General features: G+C 41.5%; 1 protein-coding gene across 1 annotated transcript; it reads right to left on the bottom strand.

Annotated features, from left to right (window-relative positions):
- Positions 1-219: 219 nt before the first annotated feature.
- LOC122565184 (cathepsin L2-like) lies at positions 220-11,579 on the bottom strand. The gene is made up of 7 exons (XM_043720894.2): positions 11,421-11,579; positions 9,611-9,733; positions 8,107-8,286; positions 5,527-5,751; positions 3,883-4,045; positions 1,603-1,708; positions 220-612 (listed from the first exon to the last, which is right to left on the bottom strand). Exons 1-7 carry the CDS (start codon positions 11,550-11,552, stop codon positions 513-515), a joined length of 1,029 nt encoding a protein of 342 aa, XP_043576829.1. The 5' UTR covers positions 11,553-11,579; the 3' UTR covers positions 220-512.
- Between the last annotated feature and the right edge of the window lie 1,863 nt (positions 11,580-13,442).

Below are 13,442 nucleotides of genomic sequence, written 5' to 3'. Positions count from 1 at the left end.
AGGTCGCCACTGATGATGTTACCTAGCCAGGTAATGAAACGTCTGGATATCAAACGTATAGCTCAGCGAGCAAACCTACACCCTAAATTAATTATACCATTGTAATGATGAAAAACATTTTATATGTGCATTATTTTAAGATGTTTATCATTTCAAATTAAACTAGATGTTTAATGCAAAAATCAAGACTTTTCCTTTGGAATAAACAGACTCTCGAAGTAATTACTGGCAGTGTTTACTATATTGCTCGACATCAGCAGTACATGCAGATCATTGTCTCTCCACAAGCTGGAGAACATAGTCACTCAGACATTACTGTGGTTACATCTATCAAACACACAATGACATTGGCCTTTATGAGAAGCTATAGAAGTGTGCAGAAGCTGTTATTATTCCACTTTTTCAAATTGCAGCAGACAGTGAAAGCAATAGTGTCAATGAGTCAGCATCAGCAGCATTGGTTCCATCATTTAGGCAGAGTTCAATGAAGCTCTGGTTCAACACATGGCTCTTTACACAATTGGATAAACCGCAAATCTGGCAATTCCACACATATCCTGAGCATCCTTAGCAATTTTGATGTAACCTTCATCACCCCAATCTGTTCCCCAGCTAGAAAATTAGAAAAAATAGAGTAAATATCACAATTCTATAGTGGCTGATTGGAGAACTGGAGATTTTTATGTTAAAAATGTATAGATTCTGATAGGATCTAGTTCTAATGTTTAAACAATGGAAGATTAGCATCCCACCCTGACCTACCCCAACCATCCCTGTAGCCTGCACTTTCCCATGGCTAATCCACCTACCCTGCATATCCCTCGACACTATGGGCAATTTAGCATGGCCAATCCACCTAACCTGCACATCTTTGGACTGTGGAAAGAAACTGGAGCACCTGGTGGAACCCCATGCAGATGCAGAGAGAACGTACAAACTGGAATCAGATTGGGTCTCTGGCATTGTGAGGTAGCACTGCTAACCACTGAGCCCCCGTGCCACCCCACGTCATTCAGTTCAACCACTCTGTGTGGTCACGTTTTCTCAAACTCTACCCCACTCTGGATAAGGAGATTGTTTCTGAATTTCTGATTGGATCTAAGAATGACTCTGTCCTATTTATGACTCCTGGTTTAGAACACCCCTATAAGTCTGAATTACTTTTAGAGAAGGAATTCTGCCAACTTTACTCAGTGTGGCCTGCATATAACTTCAGAGCCACAGCAGTGTGGTTGACTCTTAATTGCCCGCTGGGCAATAAATGCTGGTCCATCCAGTGAAGCCCTCATCCACTGAACGAATATAGAAAAGAAAAATTCTCTTTGCCCATTTTATCAAGGTTGCTATCATCTTAAAGATTTCTATTGAGTCAACAATCTCTTTCTTGAAGAAAAAGCTCCAGCCTTTTCCGATAAATATATCCTATCAAATCTAGTCATTCTTGTGATTTTTATGCAGCTTTCCCAGGCTCTTTGGACAGTCATTAGCAATGAGAATTTTGACTGAAACCCTTCCTAGCCCAGGAACACTGGGAGTAAATCCAGTGCTCTTGTCACTCCCCAAGCTCTGATCAGCTGTTTGCTATTTTTATGAAGTACATACCTGTTTTTAACCAGCCAATATTTCTGTCTATTCTTTCCTCCAAATCCGACCACTAGCATTGCATGGTTTGGAAGATGTCTAGAGCATTTTTCACTACGATAAATTCCTGTAAGATGACATGATCTTTAATATGGTACCATCGTAAAATGTATAATTATTAATTCCTTACACCTTTGTTGATCAAACATTTCACATGATGAGGCCAGAGATCAATTTTTTTCTCACTCAAAGGATAAATATGCAAATTTCATATAGGAAAGCATTAACCATGAGTTTGAGGCAGGAAGAAAACAAGCACATTGCTTGGCAAAAAGTTGTCTAAATAATAAGTTGCTCATTTTAAGAAAAAAATAATAAAGGTGGCTATTACATGTGACAGACGACAGAGTTAATTAATAAAACCTTTGTATTCTTTTTTTCTCAAAGGCAGAGTTGGACAGAGTGAGACTACCTTGTTGTGGCATGTACTGAGGCTGAGCTAAAGAGTTGGATTTAGTTAACACTGTCCTTGTGCTCATCTTTACTGGTGTATACTTTATGGGCTGGTCTCAGCAGAATTCATACGAGATCGGGTCAGAGCCTTTTAGCCTCGGACTTCCCAACCCAGCTAATGTATTGGCTTTTGGAGAGGGTGAACCACTCTCTCTCCCAAAACATCTTCCCTCTCTCTCACACACATACCCTCCTTTTTAATTCGTGTACACACCTCCCTGTTGCTGACATGCACCCTTCTCTATCATAGACATTTTGCTCATGACCTTACAAACATCTCTTCCTCTCTCTCATTCCCTCATAGATACACACAAACACCCCCTTTCTCACTCTCATGCATATACTTCCTCACACTCACTCACTCCTCCCTCCCACATTCCTTCATAAACACTCAATTTCTCACATACACACACTCACCCTGTCTCTCACTCACACTCTTTCTAACACTCTCTCACACTGTTCCTCTCATTTTCTTTCCCTGACCCTCTCACGTTCTTTCACTCCCTTACAACCGTCCTCTCTCAGACAATCTCTCCACACTTTCACACACTCCTCCTCTCTTTCACACATTCACCCTCTGTCACACACTTACCTTATCTCACACTCTCTCTCAAACACGTATTTCTTATAGACGTTCTCACACTCCCTCTTTTACACTTCCTTACACTCAAGCACTCATATAGCTTCTCTGTCTCACAATTTTTCTCTCACGCTTTCTTTCACATACACTGTGTTTCTTATATGCACTCCTCCACACTCATGTCCACACTCTGCTAATCAAGGTGCCTCACCGCCATCTTGTTTGTGGGGGCTGCTGTGAGTTTACTCTGCTCTACCCCAGCTCCCAAACCAGGGAGCCCTTTACCCACCCAGGGACACCTAACCTTGCACTTGCTATCTGTCACAATCCTGCAGACTCAGCAACACGGCTCCAGTGTTCACACTTCAAGTTGGATGAAGCCTTGGAGCTTCACACTGCTGGCTTTTTGTTTCATCTTCATGGGATTGAAATGTAGGAACATGGAAAACAGAAGTAGGCCATTCAGCCCTTTGAGTCTGCTCAATACAGTGATGGCTGATCATCTAACTCAGTCTCCTGATCCCAATTTCTCTCCATACCTTTTGATCCATTTAGCCCAAAGAACAATATCTAACTCCTTGTTGATAACACTCTCTGTTTTGCCTCAACCATTTTCTGTGGCAGAGAATTCGACCGGCTCATCATTCTTCAGGTGAAGATATTTCTCCTCATCTCAGTCCTCTCTTTAGGGCTATTAGGTGAATGAAATGAATGTTTCAGGATGTGGGAGCAGATACATTCGCTCATGTTGAACTTTTCGCAGCACTCAATCCAGATCCTTGGACGAAACTACTGGCATTGATTATGACAGCTTCCTGCTCCTTCTGCCTCACCAATGTTCTAACTGGAGAGCCTCCTACTCGCCTGCAGGAAGGCACCTCTCCTTCCCCTGTCGTGCTCCTGCACCAAGGTCTCCAGTTTATGAGCAGGCTATGTATGGGAGTGAGACTATTGCTCACCTCCATTTCTGTACTCAGTTACAAATCTGATCCAATTGTAACCCCATAGGACTGGACTGCATGTAAGCACAGGGGCTGGTAAAACATCAGTGAAGGAAAGAGGTTTGGCAGTTTCCACTCTAAAATAGAATTAATAATAAAAGTAATTGGCAGAGAATACAAGTGAATGTATGATTTTTAGTCCTGTATTTGTATAGAATTGGTCGATAAGCCAACTGATATACATCATTGAGAGTTTCTGTTTCTTACCACTGTGATACAACTGGAAATCTCTCTGGTTTGCATCAACAGCAACGGATACTGGTCCAATTCTTTCTACCGCTTTTGCTAAATATTTTTCTCTTCCTATGACAAAAGCATAGTGTCTGATCGTGGCAGCGGTCTTGTTTGGCATAAATTTGCATGCCTGATCCTAAATGTTAAAGAAAATTCATACCATGTCATATTTTTCCAAGTACCAGTGATATTTTTACAGGATTGTTAATAGCTGATCTTCAAACACTGCTTCAATTACTGAAGGTGACCACCATTCCCAAATGTAAACAAGCTGCCTAGAAATGTGGTAACTATTGAAAGATCTCCATTTTATTGGGAAGTAGATTTTGGTCAGCACACTGCAGTTAGTGTAGTTTCAAGATACACAAATCTCAGATTCCTTCCTGGTAGTTCCTTGGCTTATCCATTGCTCCCAAAAACTATAGTCAGTGTAACTTTAGTGTGGGAAACTAATAGATGCAATTCTGAGGGACAGAGTTAATCTGCGTTCGGAGAGGCAGGGATTAATCACAAACAGTCAGCATGGTTTTTGTTAAGGGGAAGTTACGTCTGATTAACGTTTTGAATTTTTCAAAGAGGTTTATAGATGAGGACAATGTTTCTGATGTAGTCGGCTGGACTTTCAGCAAGGCTTTTGATAAGTTTCACATGGAGGATTGAGAGCGAAGGTCAGAGCCCATGGGATCAAATTCAATGGATTGGATCCACAATTGGCTGTGCAGCAGAAACCAGACAGTGATAGCTGAGGGGTGTTTTTGTGACTGGAAGTCTGTGTTCAATGGATTCCTCAGTGATGGGGGCCCTGATGTTTGTGGTGTATTTAAATGATTGAAATTTGAATGTAGGAGGGTTTTTCAGGAAGTTCGCAGATAATACAAACTTTTTGGGGTAATAGATAGTGAGGTTGATCGCTTTAGATTACAGGAGAATTTGGACAGGCAGATCAGTGACAAGAGGAATTGGATCTGGGTGCATGTGAGGTGATCTATTGATCAGGATAAACAAGGCAATGGAATGCATGATAAACAGTAGGACCCTGGAAAACACAAACTATCAGTGGGACCTCAGTGTTCATGTCCACTGGTCCCTTAAGACAACAAGACAAGTGGATAAAGTAGTTAAGAAGGTATTTGGGATAGTTGCTTTATTAGCTGAGGCATAGAATTTAAGAGCAGAGAGAGGAGGCAGGAACCGTATAAAAATGTTGTGGCAGTATCTGTTGTTGGGGTGGTGTACATTCCCCAGACCACGTGCAGAACATGCTGAATGGTCTGATTCAGCTGACTGTCACATCAACGTGCTGGCTCACAGAATGGTGAACATCATTCACAGGAATGTAAACACTCCAAACTCCTCATTCCCACTGCCTGAGTGGAGATTTTGGAGATCAATATAAGATAAGGGAGAAATAAGAAGGAAAGCTGGCTCTGCCCTGAAAGATGATATCCTCTCAGTATTCCCAATGTTGATTGTATGGTGACACTGGCTGCAACCTGAGAGCAGATTCTCAGGGAAGGATGGATACAAAGTAGGATATCAGCTTGCTTTTGATTGGCACTGGGGTCTACTTCTAACACCATGAACGTGAACCTGAGAATGCATTCAGAAGTGATTTACCGATGCAAGGTAAGGATAATCTGCAGCAGAATTGATGCCATGATTATTGATTACATATTCAAATGCCTGTGACATCCATCCACCGAAACATCCATGAGCTCCATACTGCCCGCTGCAGTCAACTAGATTCTGTTCACTAAGAGAAATGAGTTGCTTGTGTCTTTCAAACCACTGTCCTTCGATGGCTCCAGTTGCACTGAAAGCCCAGCATGAACCGCAGTGTCCCTGGTAATGACAGAAATACAGTCACATTAAAAATATTAAAAATAAAATTAAAATGTTCCTTCCATCTATTGTCAGTGGAGTAAGGTCAGTTCCTCCTCCTTCTGTAGTTTACCAAAAACATGTGAGAGTCTGAGTAGTTGCGATTGAAGGGCAGTTTTTCTTTAGAAGTGTGTCACGATTGTGTAGGTTAGGTGTATTAGTCAGGGGCAAACATGGAGTAGTAGGGTAGGGGATTGTGTCTGGGTGGGTTAGTCTTCAGAGAGTTGGTATGGACTTGTTGGGCCGAATGGCCTGTTTCCACAGAGTAGGGATTGTATTAAAAAATATTTAAAAGATTGATGACAAAAATAATTTAGTAAGAAGGTTTAGGAATGGATTCAGAGTAAATTTGCACACTGCTTGTTACTCAGGCTTCCATCAACTTAAGTCAGAAGTTGTTCCAACTGCTTTAGTTTGAGCTCAGCGTTGCATGAGTATTGGCTTTGGAAGAGTTAATGTTGAATTTATATTAAGCTCCACTCATCTGATGATGTCACCCAGTCTTGGATGGAGAATCAATCAGTATGGCACAAGGGCAGAAGTTCCTCTTGATTTCCTTAAGTAATTATGTCTAACTAGTTAATGAAAAACGTATCCGCTATTATCATGCAATAAACTACCTTGTTTAGACTCAATGGTAGTCTTCCTGCTACCACTGATAGTTAGACAGGTCCTTAGACTAAGCAGAGAAAGAAGGATTTAGGAGCACCCCAAATCAAGCAGTTAACTGCCTGACATGTTACTGAAGGAGCATCAGGGAGGATGAGAGTTTCTCGGATTGTACATTGCAGGAAGTGCTCAGTCAACGCAGCCAGATTTAATGATACAGGATCAGTGTCCATTTGGAAGAATACGGAGAGGCAAGATGCACAAGAATTTTTGGAATGTGCCACAGTGTTTGAGATGGCTGGGAGTGGCGTTATCTTGAGGGAGCTCAGCCCTGACGTTTGCATTAATAATAAATGGACCTCAGAGAACAGGAACATAACCATTACTGGAGATTAGATTAGATTACTTACAGTGTGGAAACAGGCCCTTCAGCCCAACAAGTCCACACCGACCCACAATGCACCCACACCCATTCCCCTACATTTACCCCTTCACCTAACACTACAGGCAATTTAGCATGGCCATTTCACCTACCCTGCACATTTTTGGACTGTGGGAGGAAACCGGAGCAAACCCACGCAGACACGGGGAGAATGTGCAAACTCCACACAGAGAGTCACCTGAGGCGGGAATTGAACCCGGGTCTCTGGCGCTGTGAGGTAGCAGTGCTAACCACTGTGCCACCGTGCCGCCCACATTGCACAGTTATCAGGAGTCCCAAGTGATATATTGCCTCACTGATGTCAAACTAAAGAACAATATGAAGGATAATCTACCAGGGAAGTGAATGACCCAGAAACTGTGATGATTGTTTGCACAATCACCCAGAGTGAGCAGGTATTTCGGATCCAAAGCCAGATTTTTAGGTACTACGGAGCAAATTAAAAAGTAGGGCTTCATAAATAGTAATTTCAGGACGAATCTTCCCATTTGTGAAAGCAGGAATAAGAGGCTAAGGATCAATGAGAGGCTTTGATCATGTGTGCATAAAGGGAAGCCTTCAGATTTCTGAGGCTATGGCAATCAGGTCAGGTTCAGGAGGTGCCTATACCTAGAGGGATGAGCATGTTCTTGAATAGAGACTGGACACAGTAATAGTAGGAATATTGGCATTGCATCTCGAAAAAGTGTCAATGTTGAGTTTTGCCAGGTTGGACCTGAATGTTTAATTTTGTAGTTAAAAATCACACAACACCATGTATAGTCCAACAGGTTTAATTGGAAGCAGTAGCTTTTGGAGCTCTGCTTCTTCATCAACCACCTGATGAAGGAGCAGTGCTCCGAAAGCTAGTGCTTCCAATTAAACCTGTTGGACTATAACCTGGTGTTGTGTGATTGTTTAACTTTGTACACCCCAGTCCAACACCAGCATCTCCAAATCATTTATTTGGTATGTTAGAATGCAACATGTACATTTGAATTTTAAAATTTATCCCAGTAACTTAATAAAGCTTTTAAACTTTGACAAATAACATCAGATGGTCTCTTAATCAAAAGAACGAACAGTAACATAGACACTCACACTATGGTTCAATGCTTCACCAACAGCTAACCCACATACACAATTGCAATGAATGGTCAGGACAGGCTATTCTGGGTGAATGGATCTAAAAATGAAGTTGAATTATCTTTACCGATTTCTACTCATCATGACTTTCAGATTTTTTTCACTTAATAATTCCTAAAAGGATTCCTAATGGTTATTACCTGGTTTTTCACTGGAGTGACAAATCCTTTTTTACGCCAGTCTATTGTCAGTTTATCATTATTTTCATCTTCATTAGATTCCTCATCATTTATGTCATCATCAAATTCATCAACTTCATTCGCGTTATCAGCATCTACTGGCCGGAATCCGTTCATGATTTCATTAAACTCTTTATTGGTCTAGAAAATCAGACACATGACCATTTATTAATGAAGGAATTGGAGTTTACTGGAGAATATACAAAATGAGAATCGATGACCTCACTTCGCTACATCCTACACCTTCACTGACTTTAACAAAAAGGCAGATCAAAGCAGTGATGACACTCCAAACTTGAACAATGCTTGAAGAATGCAGGAAATTAAGCAACTCTCCATTTTCTCAAGGTAGTATAAAACAGAATGGAGAGCCTGAAGGTGATATAGTATTTCCCTAGTCTATGGTGCAACAGCCAAACTCAGAGCAGTGATTATTCACGTGCCCCATAATGTGAAAAATTATTTGATAATCTTTACCGGCAATTCAAACCTTACAGATCACTTTTGCAGTGAAGGGGGTGGGTCAAATATCCACCATGATGGCTGAGGCTATTGGTGTTTAACTGAATCACCCTGATAAAGAGGGTCACTGTGAGGCTGGTCTGATTCCCTAGTCTCAGTTAGCACTGCAATGGAGTTGGTCTCAGGACCTTTAATTTAGCGGAAAAAAAGGCAGTGTTCCTCATTCCAATGACACTGGGAGATGGCTGTTAGACAAGGGTCATGTTTGATACCATCCATTGTCGAATATCCTACCAAAATGAATTGTTGAGGTTCACACCTCAACCTGAGGGAACAGAGGTATCCAGGGACCAGTTTGCATTAAGTTTTTTTGCTTGGAAGGGGGAAGGGTGCAATTTTTAAACAGAGATCCAATATTTCAGACTTAGCCTTTACTCACTTTCATAATCTAATTTTTCCTCAACAATTTTTCAGTGAGTTTTATGACAAGAAATGATATTAAGATCTAAACTGATCCTGGTGATGGGTTTTAGTCCTTACTGTGGGAGGTGACAGTCGGGGAAAGATTCAGGCAGAAGGCTATCCCGTCATTTTGAAATTGTCTCTGAGTTTGACGCAGGTGAACCCATCCCCTGCTTAATATTTGGAAAGTACAGTGGTGCCCCAGCCCATGGGACTGGCTATTTGACAAGAGCAAACAAACAAAAAGAGATGTACAATGGAAAGTAGAATTTATTTTGCCAGAAACATACATTGGTGAGGGAGGTGAGATACTTCCGAGATGAGAGCACTGGAAAAGCACAGTGGGCTCATTCCTGGTGAAGGGCTTTTGCCTAAAACCTTGATTCTAATCTCCAACATCTGCAGCCCTCACTTTAGCTTAGGGGGGATTCTTCGTTAAAATGAGGTGTTGTGATATCACTGACCATATCACACCTCATTCAGTAACAGAACCACAATAACCAGCATCTCATAGATTTCACAATATACATCATTTACATACCATATCTCCAAACTGGTTCATTCCCACAGTAAATGTGTGTTTTCCCATCGAGTACTCCAGGTTGTGTTGTTCAATGAATCTCATATTGTCCTCCCATATCATTCTCCTAGAGTTCTCTTCATCCTGAATAAAAACATTAAGCCAATTAGGTTCCAGCATCTTCCAGTCATAAAATCATAGAATAGCTTTAAAAATCCCTGTGTGAAACTTGAATAACAGTTTTCAGTCTGGTTTCTATCCTCCCATCCAGATCAGAGAAGCTGCCCTAATTTCTCCTTTCCCTAACCACGCGCAGAGCAAAACCTGTCTGAACTCCCAGAGCAGCAAGGTCAAAATCTTAGAAGCAAATTAGTGCAGATACTGGAATCTGAACTGAAAATAAAAAGTGCTAGAAATCACAGCGGGTCAGACAGCATCCATGGAGAGAGAGCAAGCTAACATTTTGAATCTAGATGTCATGACGTGTGGAGGGAACAGTATTTATGCTACAGTTGGGGAAGTGGAGTTTTGGGGGGTAGTGGGTGTAGGGTGCTGCTGGACATAATGTCCTTAAATGAACAATACAAAACAGTGAAACAATACAGTTCATGCATTTCTCAAATTATATTTGGTCTGCCCTACTCCATTCATTCTGGAGGCATGCTGGGATTTATGTGCACACTGACAATGTCAATATATTTGAAAAGAGATTGAGTCTGAAGCTGCTTATGGTTTTCCTGGCAACTTCAACACGGGCTTCAATGGATTTGCTGTAAACTGAGTTCCCCAAGGGTTAGACATGTTGCCCTCCCTGAGGCAGGTTCATTTGGTGAGATGGCACCAGTTGGGGAATCCACTACTTCCTTAACGTCCTGAGGAAATACAGGGCAGCAAGACACAACATTAGGCTTTCTGCATTGACACTTGTTGAAACCCTTTTACAGAGAGCCATACACTTGTATTTGATGCAAATTCTCCTCTGTCTGTGAGCCCATACCATTCCCAATGACCTATGGGGCCTACATTTCAAGTGGGGGCCTTACTGGTAGCAGGCAACACCTTGCCGGAATCCACATGGAAGTTCTGCTCCCTCGCCGTTAATCCCATGAATGTCTCGTGCTGCCCAGATAAGTGTCTGTCTTACACTCAGTTCATCAAACCTCTTGAACATAAATGTTGCAGGAACCTCTTAGCAGTTCTACAGCCTGTTGGTAAGAGCATTGTCACCTCCACAAATGGGGAGGTGATGGCCTAGTGGTACTATCACGGGACGGTTAATTCCAAGACTCCGCGAGTGTTCTAGGGACTTGGGTTCGAATCCTGCTGTGGTAGATGGTGAAATTTGAACTCAATAAAAATCTGGAATTAAAGCTCTAATGATAACAATTGCTGCATGTTGGGAGAAATCCATATAGTTTTTCAGGGAAGGAAATCTACATATGATTCCAGACCCAGAGTAATGTTATTGACTCTTATCTGCTCTCTGGGCAATTAGGGATGGGAAATAAATGCGAGCCTCACTATTGACGGCAACATCCCATGAAGAAGTGAAAAGATCTTCAGCCATGTCTTTGCTATTTTATTATGAGTTCGGTCAGTTCTCTATTGGAGGTAGAAACTGAGAGAATTTCAAGATCAATATCTTTCCATTCTCATCCATTCCATATTCCATTCATCCATTCTGTTCCATATCCATTTCACCCAGCAGGTGTCTCTCACATTAACTGCAACTAAGAATTCTCAATATCTGTTAAGTGTGTGGAAACCCTTCCCTTCAGAGTGAGTTAAGTACTTGGATTACATTCTGTACAGGAGCAAATTCTTCTTTTACCTCAGTGTACTGCTTCCCATGCTTTGATTTCCAGTTCTTCCAGTCTTCATCCAGTGTCGAATCAAATGTGTGTCCTGAGGCCGCAGCCAGGGTAGACACCACTACACAGCCCAGAATTAGAGTAAGCTTCATGATGGACAATCTAATGGAGCGAAGCCAATGGGTATATATGTGAAGTGGATAACATTAATTGATTACAATGGAAACAGCTGCTTGATAAAGTCATTTGGCACAATACATACAAATAATACTGACGAGGTAAAAACAATAACTGCAGATGCTGGAAACCAGATTCTGGATCAGTGGTGCTGGAAGAGCACAGCAATTCAGGCTGCGGATTTTGCTGCTCGTTGGATGCTGCCTGAATTGCTGTGCTCTTCCAGCACCACTGATCCAGATACAAATAATACTGTCAGCTTTCCTGAGGAAGTATGCTCTTGCTCTCGAGGCAGTGCAGCGAGGGTTTACCAGGCTCATTCCAGGGATGACGGGGCTGACGTATGAGGAGAGATTGACTAGATTAGGATTGTTTTCGCTGGATTTCAGACGAGTGAGGGGGTTTCTCATAGAGACTTATAAAATGCTAACAGGACCAGACAAGGTAGCAGCAGGAAGGATGTTCCCGATGATGGGTGCATCCAGAACTGGGGTCACAGTCTGAGGATTCAGGATGGACCATTTAGGACGGAGATGGGGAGACATTTCTTCACCCAAAGAGTGGGTGAGCCTGTGGAATTCATTACCACAGGAAGTAGCTGATGCCAAAACATTGAATGTATTCAAGAGTGGCTGGATACAGCACTTGGGACATATGGGATCATAGGTTATGGGGTGGAAAACAGGATTAGGCTATTGAGTTTGACAGTCAGCCATAATTGTAATAAATGGAGAGCAGGCTTGAAGGGCTGAAAGACATCCTTCTGCTTCTATCTTCTATGTTTCTATGTTTCCATGTTTTTTGTCAATCAAAAGCTATCACGTTTTTGCATTTTAGCTTCATTGAAACGGACGTACCTCACGGCAGTGCTGTGAGGATTGGAATAACCCTGACAATAAGTGCATTTAATTAAAGTTGATCAAAATTTAAAACTAATTATCAGAAAGAACAGATGATTAAAAAATATACATAAAATTAATGCAAATTGGACTGAAGTGATGGATGGACATTGGTTCAGTGTAGAGTTCTAGCCTTTGAATCAGAAATCGCAATGAGTAACAGCAGCAGAATGATGGTTACTTTTCAGAGCTAATACTTCATTCACAATATTCAACTTCCACTGTGGTGTTTTTAAAAAATAATTTACAAACAAAATGCGCAAAGAAGGGCAAAATACTGCAGATGTCAGAAATCTTGAAACAGAGTTTCCCTGGTATTCTCCAAGGTTTTTGCAACAACAAGAAGCTGGTTTTGAAAATGTGAATCAACTGGATTTTTTTTTATAATCCAACAATTTGTCACTTTAATGGCTGCATATAGTGATACGAGTGCTTCTGACTAGAATGGAGTTAGTTGGGTGTACATTTTCACTAACTGTCCTTTCCTCTTGAGAAAAAAACTGTCCTTTCTAGCTTTACCTATGTGTTGCTCCAGTTGTGTAGTTATGTGGTTTATTCATGACTGTTCTCTGAAGTATTCCAGAGACCTATTCTGCTGTATTTGAGAGGCTAGGCATGGACTTTGCCTCAGAAATGCACCCATTTCCAAAATAAAATTTAAAAGAAACAGTGATACCTTGATGGGCAATCTAATGAAGCAAAACCAATGGTTTTAAAAACAGAGTGCAAGTGAGAAGCAGAATGCAACACCAGCCTCTGAGAACTAGATTGTGATATTTGATGATTTGGAGATGTCGGTGTTGGACTGGGGTGTACAAAGTTAAAAATCACACAACACCAGGTTATAGCCCAACAGGTTTAATTGGAAGCACACTAGCTATCGGAGTGACGCTCCTTCATCAGGTGATTGTCCCAGGTTAACCTCACTGCTCCTGGGTTTGATTCCAGCCTTGGGTGACTGTCTGT

This window comes from Chiloscyllium plagiosum, unplaced genomic scaffold (assembly GCF_037043375.1).
Source record: "Chiloscyllium plagiosum isolate Xiang-an unplaced genomic scaffold, Cpla_swu_hap1 HiC_scaffold_28, whole genome shotgun sequence".
Taxonomy (NCBI): Eukaryota; Metazoa; Chordata; class Chondrichthyes; order Orectolobiformes; family Hemiscylliidae; genus Chiloscyllium; species Chiloscyllium plagiosum.
This window is presented reverse-complemented; position numbering and strand designations above follow the sequence as displayed.

What these genes read in the sequence shown, in the direction of transcription:
- LOC122565184 (XM_043720894.2), bottom strand. Translation starts at nt 11,552, where the DNA reads ATGAAGCTTACTCTAATTCTGGGCTGTGTAGTGGTGTCTACCCTGGCT. An exon ending in ATTATCCTTACCTTGCATCG is followed by an intron (nt 4,046 to 5,526) that starts GTAAATCACTTC and finishes TTTAACATTTAG; the next exon opens with GATCAGGCATGCAAATTTAT. An exon ending in TTTCCAGTTGTATCACAGTG is followed by an intron (nt 1,709 to 3,882) that starts GTAAGAAACAGA and finishes GTCATCTTACAG; the next exon opens with GAATTTATCGTAGTGAAAAA.